General features: G+C 45.2%; 1 protein-coding gene across 3 annotated transcripts; it reads left to right on the top strand.

Moving 5' to 3' along the window:
- The first annotated feature begins 611 nt into the window (after positions 1-611).
- LOC119325219 (pentatricopeptide repeat-containing protein At1g74900, mitochondrial-like) lies at positions 612-9,128 on the top strand. Of its 3 annotated transcripts, none has more exons than XM_037598969.1 (3): positions 612-2,296; positions 3,089-3,175; positions 8,471-9,128. In XM_037598969.1, the coding sequence occupies exon 1, from the start codon at positions 661-663 to the stop codon at positions 2,146-2,148; it is 1,488 nt and encodes a 495-aa protein (XP_037454866.1). In that variant the 5' UTR covers positions 612-660; the 3' UTR covers positions 2,149-2,296; positions 3,089-3,175; positions 8,471-9,128. The 3 variants fall into 3 exon arrangements, with proteins under 3 accessions (XP_037454866.1, XP_037454864.1, XP_037454865.1); XM_037598967.1 differs by having other exon boundaries at positions 8,399-9,128; XM_037598968.1 differs by having other exon boundaries at positions 7,844-9,128.
- The last annotated feature ends 1,407 nt before the right edge of the window (positions 9,129-10,535 follow it).

Below are 10,535 nucleotides of genomic sequence, written 5' to 3'. Positions count from 1 at the left end.
GTTGGTTAAAACTTAATGTTGATGGCGCTTTTCAGGCGCAGGTGGGGAACGGAGGCATCGACATGGTACTCCGGGACTCCTCAGGCTGTATTATCTTCACGTCATGTCGTCATTTATTCACATGTGATAATGCCCTCGCCGCGGAACTTGAAGCATGTAGAGAGGAGATCTCGATTGCTTTGGAATGGAGTACGCTTCTGTTTATCCTTGAGACGGACAGTGCTAAAGCTGCTATGATGATCTCCAATCCCTCAGGGAATAGATCACAACATGCCGCTATTATCCATGAGATTGCCTTCACTATGAGAGGAGGAAGAGAGATACTAGTTAAGTCTATTAGAAGAGGATGTAATCTTGTTAGCCATCATTTAGCTCACTTGGTAGACGTGAGACGTATGGTTAGGGTCCGGCACTGAAAGGGTTGTAAACTTGTGTGAACTGGATTGCTGACGTCCAGGTTAATTAATATACATCCCTTTACCCCGCAAAAAAAAAAGAAAAATCAATAAAGCTGACGTTCTCTCCCTGTAAAAATGGGAAAAACTCCTGTGCTACGAGAAAAGTATCACCCGAACTCGTATCGACAAGTAACTGAATACTCCTTCGTCTTTGTGTAACTGATCCTCTCGTCTCACACCCCCCGCGCCCGAAGTTCCCCCAATGCCGCCGCCGCCGCCGACCTCGCTCTCGCCGTCATCCCCCACGCCTTCAACCGCATCATCCCCATGCCCGCGCCAGATCGCCGCCCTCGTGCTTAACCACCCGTCGTCCAACCTCACCACCGCATCGGCCCGCTCCCTCTCGGCGTCCCTCCTCGCCGTCGCCCCGGCTCTCCCGACGCCTGTGGCCAACCGCGTCCTCAAGCTCCTCTGGCACCACGCGCCGCGCGCGCTCCTCTTCTTCCACTCGCTCCTCCACCTCCCCGCCCGCGCGCACGCCGTCTCCCCCTGCACCATCGACCTCGCGCTCGACCTCTCCGCGCGCCTCCGCCACCCCCGCCAGCTCACCAACTCCATCCTCGCGCTCTTCCCGCGCCTCCGCCTGCCCTTCACCCCGCGCACGTTCCCCATCCTCTTCGAGCGCTTCGCCGCGTCGCAGCGCCGGCCTGACATCGCCGTCCGCCTCTTCCTCTCGCTCCACCGCTCCCACCGCGTCGTGCAGGATCTCCCCCTGTTCAACTCCCTCCTCGACGCGCTCGGGAAGTCGCGCCATGCCAGCAAGGCCGCCTCCCTCGTCCGCTCTCTCGAGCGGCGCTTCCCCCCCGACGTTGTCACGTACAACACCCTCGCTGACGGATGGTGCCGCGTCAAGGACACATCCCGCGCGCTCGACTTGCTGCGGCAGATGGCCGAGTCCGGCATTACACCCACGAAGACAACCTATAATATCATCCTCAAAGGCTTCTTCCGTGCTGGGCAGATACAGCACGCATGGAACTTCTTCCTCCAAATGAAGAAGAGGGGGGCCAAGGACGTGAGCTGTAAGCCGGACATCGTATCGTACACTACCATCATTCATGGGTTGGGTGTTGCTGGGCAGCTAGACAAAGCTTGCAAACTGTTCGATGAAATGTCTAAAGAAGGTTGCACGCAGTCCGTGGCAACTTACAATGCGCTTATCCAGGTGATATGTAAGAAGGGGAATGTGGAGGAGGCAGTCACAGTGTTTGATGATATGGTTCGACAGGATTACGTGCCAAATGTGGTCACCTATACCGTCTTGATTCGAGGTCTCTGCCATGCTGGGAAGATTGACCGAGCTATGAAGCTCATGGAGAGAATGAAAGATGAAGGCTGTGAGCCAGTCGTTCAGACATATAATGTTTTAATAAGATATTCATTTGAGGAAGGGGAGATCGAGAAGGCCTTGTGTTTGTTTGAGAGGATGAGTAAAGGAGAGGACTGCCTGCCTAACCAAGATACGTACAATATCATAATAAGTGCAATGTTTGTGCGCAAGAGGGCTGAGGACATGGCAACGGCGGCGAGGATGGTGATGGAGATGGTGGAGAGAGGCTACTTGCCTAGAAGGTTCATGCTCAACCGTGTTCTGAATGGGTTGATGTTGACAGGGAATCAGCAAATTTCTAGAGATCTGTTGAGAATGCAAGAGAAATATAGACGCCTGCGACGAGAAATAAGATTGTGATTGCCATTTGAGTTCTACAATGGCATAAGGATTCAATGTTTTGCGCATCTTGAGGCTTGGGTACAACCCTCGTGCCTAGCAGTTCATACTTGATACTCCTGTGGTGGTGTTCTGATCAGTCTGATGTTTCAGGGACACTTGATTATTGGTATGTGTTCTGAACATGTCCATGGAGTTTGCTCTATTGTCTGTGCATATCTGATTAGCAGTTTTAAGTATTTTTGTTTTGAGCTTGTGTTTTAGCTCTTTTGTTAACAGCATGTTCTATTTGTAATTGCGAAGGATCAAATTGCAAAGGTATGCCGATCACTGTCCATTGAGTAGTTACTAGGATCTGTAGTAGTAGGATGCTGCAAGTGTTTCTCTAGAAGTAAGGTAAGGTCAGTTCATGCTTTATGCTACTACGTCCGTCCTGGTTTATAAGTCCTCATCGTATTCTGTGTGTATTTTGATCATGATTTTAACTAATAAAATATATGTTATACGTAGGAAAATAATATCATTGGAAACTACATTCAAATACAAATCCAACAATATAATTTTTAGTGACATGCATTAACATTTTGCTAGTTAAATATGTGGTCAAACTTTAACTCAAAATACGATGAGGACTAGTAAACCAGTACTAATCAATGATACTCTTAGATGCCAAACACATCACGAAGCTATGAGACTCTTAGTCACCAGATCGTGCATGGAGGGAGACTGTATTAATTGCCCAAATACTTGCAACAAGAAACAAAGCTAGCGGTGACTTTTAGTTGTATTGTGTCAGAGGCAACTTTTGAGTTGTGCTTGAAATTGCTCATTGTTAAAGAGTTTGTGGTATGCTGTGTGGAATCTGTACTGTTGTTTTTTGGTAAATGTTATGGGTTGATATGGATGGCGCAAACACAAATAATAAGTAAAATATTTATTTTGTTTTATTTCTTCTTTACAGGTTTTGCGGGTGCTGGATATCTAGCAAAGCAGTGTTGTCTTTATTGACCTGACTGTGTGAGCGAACATACTGCCAGACGCCAAGAAGGTAGGTACTCTGTTGTTCAAGATAAACATACTTATTTTGGTGTTTTCTCCATAGTTTGTGTCGGGCTTTCACGTATATGTGTGCTGATTCATTCTAGCTGTCGCGAGCAATAAATTCCTTTCTGAAACTAGTTTGATGGCTAGTCTCATGTAGTTGTGTGTACTACTATTCTGGCTGTAAGAAGTGACAAGCAGTATTGGTTTCTGACTCTTATCATATTCTTTAGACTAAGTCAGAAGCAAACATATCATAGGCAGATAAACGTTGATGTTCGTATCAACTATCAAGAGAGGGTACATGACCTTTAGTCCGTCCTCCAACATAACATTTCCACATGAGTGCAATGCCTGCAATATACACAAGCCTTATAAAAGATGACATACATTCATTTTCTGGTTTACTAGCAGTATCGGGAGATTTGATACACGGAATTTATGGAAAGAATATACTGAAATCTTCTTTGATTTCCTTCCGATGGGTGATCATAGTTTACCACCAACGTATTCAGCAGGAGTCCCTGAACTCTCGTTTGCCATTCTTCTCTCGCGCCCATTGGTAGCTTGGTACACCTTTTCTATTAAATTCTCTTTCCTGCCTTTTTGTGCATCCAAAACCTTCGCATCCAGACATTGTGAGAAACCTACAATGCAAAGACTCTTAGACCCTTGCATGATGAGTAGATTGAACTATGCATGTGTTAAAAGAACTAGCGAGTGACTCAGGCTCACCTGCTTTTACCTTGGATCATGAAAGTAGAGAGCCAGAGCTGAGCAACCTTTTCAACTCTGTACGTTAAAGAGCCAAGTTCAAGTCAACTTACATTAGAAAAATACCAGTCCGCAACTAATATTTTGACAGTTGACAACCTAATAACTACGCAAGGCTTTGTTGGACCATGTCCATGCCAAAAGGCCGTACCTGACTTATGTGCATATTTATTTGACTCTGGAATTTGTACAAGGTTGGTCTACAAATTGTTGGCCATGGGCTGTCTGATAATTTCCAGTGGTTTTGCTGGTTCTTAGTCGCATGAGGTTTTCTTATATCTAAGTCGATTTCTGAAAAGTGCAATTTATGTTTAGTGCAAAGTGCAACTTGCACTTTTTTAGAGAAGATTTTTGAATAAAAGTGCAATCAATATTATTTGTGAACTGAAGCTATACTTTTCATAATCGACTTAGACGTAAGAGTCTCAATTTACTTATTTATAAATGGATCAGAGCATCTCTAGCAAATCCTGTAAAACGCGGTACCGCAAATTTCGTTTAAGGGATCCTGTAGAATGATTTTGCAGTACCGCAGAAGACACAACAGAGCAGATCCTGTATACAATACTACATAATTTAAACTTAGACTTCGCATCACCATAGTTCAGCGGAGTTCATCACACATTCAAACACATGAACTTAAAAACATAGTAGATGAACCTAATCTAAACTACTCTAGGGCTTGACATTGAGATAGTACTCGGCCGCGGAGTTGGAGAGAGTACACCAGCTGGTATTCCTCTTTGGCCTTCTCGAGCCGCGTGGCGGCACCTTCTTCTGGCCACGACCGCCTCCTTCGCCTCGAGGAGCTCGAGCTCCGCCTTGCGGAAACGCTTGGTGGTCGGCCAAAGGATGTCCCCGATCTCGTCGAACTTCCTCCACGCCCTTCGGCTGCGGGAGAGGGTGTTGCGCTCCCTCGCCTGCTTGGAGCACCATTCCTCGACCGGGGGGCGGATGGAGCTGCCGGCCTCATCGTCGTGGCGGGCCTGCTTGTGCGGCGGTGAGCCGCCACGCCCGCGACCTCCGCGGGCTTTATGTACCGGATCTCTCGGGCCAAAATTTTACCTTTTCCTGTAAATTGGCTGGAATTATAAGGGCCGGCGAGCTTATACAGGATCTGCTAGAGATGCTCTCAAATCTCTAGAATGTATGCTGTAGCACAAATAGTATTCATACTCATTGTCTCATTGGGTACATTTAGGATATCTTTGCTGCCTACATCGATTCCTTAACCAAGCCTGGGATACATCTAAGGCGTGCATAGTTGTCTGCACCGATTCCCCACCCTGGTCGTCTTAGGCCCTTTAGGTTGTCTGCATCAAATTGTCTCTTATCACCTCTTTTCGTGGGTGGTGAGTCTACCTATGAAGTGATACTCCAATTTATCCAAGTCTCTAGCTCTACTTTCTCAAGAAAATCAACAGAAAGCCTAAATTGTCTATCATACGGCATCACGGCATCACAAATTGAACTAAGTAGGTGTGACTGTTAAGCTTCATGCACTAGCCAACGCAACCAAAAGTCCGAATTGATGGAAAGGGCTAGGCAATCCACATATACATTTCAATACCCCCTCTCACGTGTAACGCGGAAAGCCAACACGTGGATAGACTCAGAGGTATGGCTCAAGAGACCTATACGTAGACACAAAGGGGGCAACATCAAGTTTGAGATAAATTGCAAAAGCAAGATGTTGTAGGGTGAAAACCCTAAGAGGGATCTTTTCACACTTGGAGGGGGAAAAGGGGATGAACACCAAGAACACAAAGAGGAAATCACTCCAACAAAACCCAATTACACGTCCACTAGAATAGCAAACAGCCAAACGCATAGATCCACAAGAATACATGAACAATCATAGGAAACAAGCACTAGGTAGAGTTCTTCCCACTCCTAAGGAGGTGAGGTCTTGATGATAATCTTCTCCAAGTGGAGGTCTTGAAATCCACAAGTGGATCCTCTCCTAAGAGGCCTTGATCTCCAATGGAGTAGTAGAAGGAGCAAGCTCTCAAATATGTCACATATGTCTTTGCTGACCCTAAACATGACCCTAGGTATGGAATATATAGGCTTCGGGGCGAAGTGGACGAAGTGGAGGCCCAAAATAGCAGCCTCGGGCAGCCATCCTGTAGGGCCCGTGCGCACGGGGTTAGTTGGGCCCGTGCGCACGGTACACGCCCGTGCGCACGGGGTTGCCTGGGACCTGCAGACTTGCTTCTTTTGGACGCCTTCTTCTTCCTCGAGGTCTTGGGGTGCTTCTCCTTCTCCTTGGTGATGTTCCTTAGCTCCTTGGGAGCATTCCTCTTCGTACCTAATGATACATAGTGCATTTTGGTGAGGTAGCAACCAAGTTCCACTCGTGTCCAAATGCATGTTAAGTAGGAAGGAGTTCACCTCGGTTTCCATTGCGCGTGCTCGAGCTCTTGTCATAGGTCCACGTAATGCTTGATGTGTTGGTGTAGAGTCCATGGGGATGATGGAAGGATGCTCCGCATCACCAGGACTTGAACTCAAGACCTTAGCTCTGATACATTGGGACAGAAAAATATACTGAACTTCCCTTCACTCACCAATTGTCCAGAGCTTGCACAATATTCATCCAATACCTATCTCAACAAGGTTGCATTATTCATATCTGCTTTCATAAGGATTAAGGAATCAACTGAGAATAATATATGAGAGACTAATGGTGCATTTCTGCACACCCGCACACCTTCAATGCCACGAGCCCACGAACCTCATCTTTATGAGCCAAAGCACTAGATAAACCCTTTGCACACATAAGAAATAAATATGGTGATAAGGGGTCCCCTTGTCGGAGCCCCCTTTAGGGTTAAATCCTTCTGTTTCTCGGTCATTATACTTCACTTTGTATTTTACAGAAGTAACACCAGTCATTAAAAGCTCCACAAACCCAGTTTGAAAACCCAGTTTTTCCATCATCCTCTCCAAGAATTTCCATTCCACGGTTATAAGCTTTAGGCACATCAAGCTTTACAACACAATACCCCTCTTTGCCTTTCCTTTTATTTTTATTGTATGAATGCATTCATAGGCTAATAAGATATTATCCGTAATAAGTCGGCTTGGAACCAAAGCACTTTGAACCGGTGCAATAATTTTATCAAGGCAAAGTTTAAGACGAGAAGCTACCATTTTAGATATCACCTTATAGAACACATTGCAAAGACTTATTCGCATGTATTGGGTAATTCTTCCCGGGTTCTCCACCTTTGGAAAAGGACGATGACCATGTTATTTCATCCTTCTGGAATAGCTTTGTTATTGATAGCATTCAGAACTTCAGAAATTAGAACATCACCCAAGATCAAGTCAACATTTCTTAAGGAAGATAGCATGTAACCCGTCCATACCCGGAGCTTTCATATCAGATATCACCAATGGAGAAAGGTTTCTTCTTTACCTCTCTTGGAGTATATGGTTTCACTAAGCTTTGTTCATTTGTACCGTTATCCTCGGCTTAACCTTTTCAATCAAACTTGGGTCCGGTTCATCTATCTCTGTAGAGAAAATACCTGCAAAACAATCATTTTTTCGCGCACGCAAAGCTTGACGGCTGCCGTCGCATCCCTTCCCGCAAAATAATCATATACGAGGGGATTTAGATATGTAGTACCCTCCCACCATACGATTTGATCATCTTGTAACTTGTTTATACGGTTCTTTAGCCTACGAGCTGAAGCAAACTTTTGGAAATATGTCGTATTCTTGTCAATTTATCTGGCTTCTTTGGGCCCAATGAATCTCCTCTATCTACAGCAATTGTTCCAGCTCATCCGCAAGTTCTCTCTGCCTAGTAACATTTTCCTGAGATAGCACATCTCTAACACTTGCTCTAGTTCTCTATGCACTTTTTTAATTTTCTTTTATGATTTTTCAGAACGTCTTGTCCCACCGATGGAGTTGTTCATGAACACATGCTAGCCAACCCAGTGTTCTGAACATCCGGCCGTGAGGACTGCCAAGTTTCTTCGACCACGTCTCGGAATATCTGCTCCCTTAGCCAGTGTGCCTCAAACTGGAGAACCGACTTGCCCAACGATTCGCCACTTCCTCATGCAAGCACATAAGTATTGGTCTATGATCCGATTTGTTATAAAGTGTTCCAGAATAGCACTAGAGAACATCAGATTCCATCCATCATTTATCAGAACACGACCTAATCTCTCTTTGATCAAAGCTCTATGCCACCTAAATTTGTCCCCCGATAAAACCATGGTCAGATAAGTTACTGTCTTCTCTAAAAGCCATCGACAACACACCATTCAAGGTGTCAACAAGTATTATGGTGTGTATTCACAAATGAACCGATGGCCAAGTGACATGGCACTCCAAGAGCTCAAAGTTTTGCTTAGTATCGCTCTATTTGTTGGTCAAATGATTATTTTGCTCTGTTACGCAACCTGTTGATCATGTCAATATATTCCTTTGCTAGTCCGTTTGGGTGTTCGCATTGTACCACAAGAAAGAGGGCAAGTCACTGAAGATGCTCAATTGTTGGTGCAAGTTGAATGGGCAAAGCAAGTGGAGCCACACTGCTAATTCCATCAAACCGCTGACGTCGGAGGGGATGAAGTTGATTAGTTGGACAAGGAAGACCGCGAAGAAGCGAGAAGAGGCGGCATCCAAGATGATGGACAAGTTCAAGGACATCATGAAGGAGGAGGAGACATATCTCAAATGCAACGAGCTTAAGAAGAGAAAAAAAGGCGGAGAAAATTATGCAATCATGGAAATACTAAAGAAGAAGATGGAGCTTGAGGAGAGGAAGCTTGCGGTCAAACAAACATGCGAGGACCAAATTTTCTTGTACGTGAAAGCCGGCAACTTGGATCCTGATGTGGTAAAGTTTGTTCATGAATCGTCTGGCGGCATCTACGCACACTATGCACAAAAGGGAGGTGGAAAAGAGGCCAAAAATTGAGTCATTCGCTTTTGCTAGTGGTTCGATGGTTGTACAATTTTTTGTTGAAGATCTGATGTTTTCACTGTTAGTTGCATTTGTTTTTAATTATTTAAATGTATCAGTGAATTGACAAAGAGAGAAGGCCTGGCAAATGGAGAAAATTGTGAGGGATAGCATTGAATGATGTCCGTCTGATCGGATGTTCGTAGACTTCTCTGTGAACATTTGGTGAAGTATATTTGATGAAGGCCATTGAAGATGCCCTGCAAGACGTATTTTGACACTACACTAGCGTCAAAAAACGTCTTGCATTATGGAACGGAGGGAGTACATCACAAGACGCGCAGCGTGCGAGGATACGCTCGTTCGCACCTGCCAGCAGTTCACCCAGCCAATAGAAGGGTCGGATGAGCCCATTAGTCATGGAAGCGAAAAAACAACCGCACAGTTAAAATAAACAGCGCAGACCCAACGTCTGAAATGAGTTTTGATCCAGATCAAATGGTCGGCGAAGCTCCATTCCAGGGGAGCCTTGGGAGGCCGAGTTGGCCAGCCTTCTTATAGGTTAGAATATGTTTGTCCCTGTTTTTTATGCTATATTTGAAGCATTTAAAATAACTAAAACAAAATCATCCTTCATCCATAATCATGTTGTGCAAATATTTCAATGCAACAAATTCAAATATAAATATTACAATCCATGGACACAATGTGCAGGAATGAAGTGGACCTGGGTGGAGGCCGGGCCAGGGTTGGAAGTGAAGTGTAGGCAACTCGGCTGACGCTCGTGTGGCACGACAAAGGTCCGACAAGGCCTGGGCGGCGCAGTCAGTAGTACAACGACGACGGCGGTCCTAGACTATGCAGATACACAACAAAGGCGGAGCAACAAAGTGAGAAATGCAGGGCTCCAGATGAGGTTTTTGTGTGGGCCGGAGGGCGGTAGTCCGACGTGGCGGCTGTCTGGATATCTACAGAACTTTCCAGGTTTATTTTTGGTTTGCCGGAATTTGGACGTGTGGACTGGTCCACATATGTTTGATGGGCAGTGTGGAAGGGCATATAGGACGCGTTTGGTTGTTTGCGTCGATTTCTCCCCCCTTCGCATCTATGACTTATATGGTTCTGGCTAAGGTAATGCATGCAGAAAATCATGTTTTGCAAATTGTTTGGTTGCCTACATATTGCCTCCCCTGCATCAAGGCAACAATTTATGCCTTGTGTCTGGTTGCCTGTGTATGAGTGTTCTGCAAAACACGTTGTTTGGTTGCACACATAAACTGTTTCTAGTATCCTTGTACCCTACATGATGAGCTTACCATCTTTCGTCCTTGCAAGTGCTCACTTCATTACATGTAATCACAATGATTACATGAGTAAAACAACACTAGAATCACGACGAACTGAATGACGATGATAAAGTTCTTCAGCCCACACAACCTACTGTCTTATCTTAAACCCCCTTGAAGGTAACAACTTTGGGAACTTGTTCATTGTTGGTGTTCTATTTTTCGAGCAGGTATCAATGGTAGTCATCCTTTGCCTGTCGTCTATTCTTAAACCCTTCTAGACAGGAGCTGCCTCGGTAACCCTTGACTTGTTCATTGCAGGTTGCCCATGAACCGTATACTCCTAGAACCCTAACTTTGTAGACAACATACCACTT

This window comes from Triticum dicoccoides, chromosome 6B (assembly GCF_002162155.2).
Source record: "Triticum dicoccoides isolate Atlit2015 ecotype Zavitan chromosome 6B, WEW_v2.0, whole genome shotgun sequence".
Lineage (NCBI taxonomy): Eukaryota > Viridiplantae > Streptophyta > Magnoliopsida > Poales > Poaceae > Triticum > Triticum dicoccoides.
The sequence above is the reverse complement of the archived record's forward strand: the minus strand, read 5'-3'. Positions and strand labels throughout refer to the sequence as shown.

Excerpts from the sequence above, each read along its gene's own strand:
- LOC119325219 (XM_037598969.1), top strand. The coding sequence starts at position 661 with ATGCCGCCGCCGCCGCCGACCTCGCTCTCGCCGTCATCCCCCACGCCT.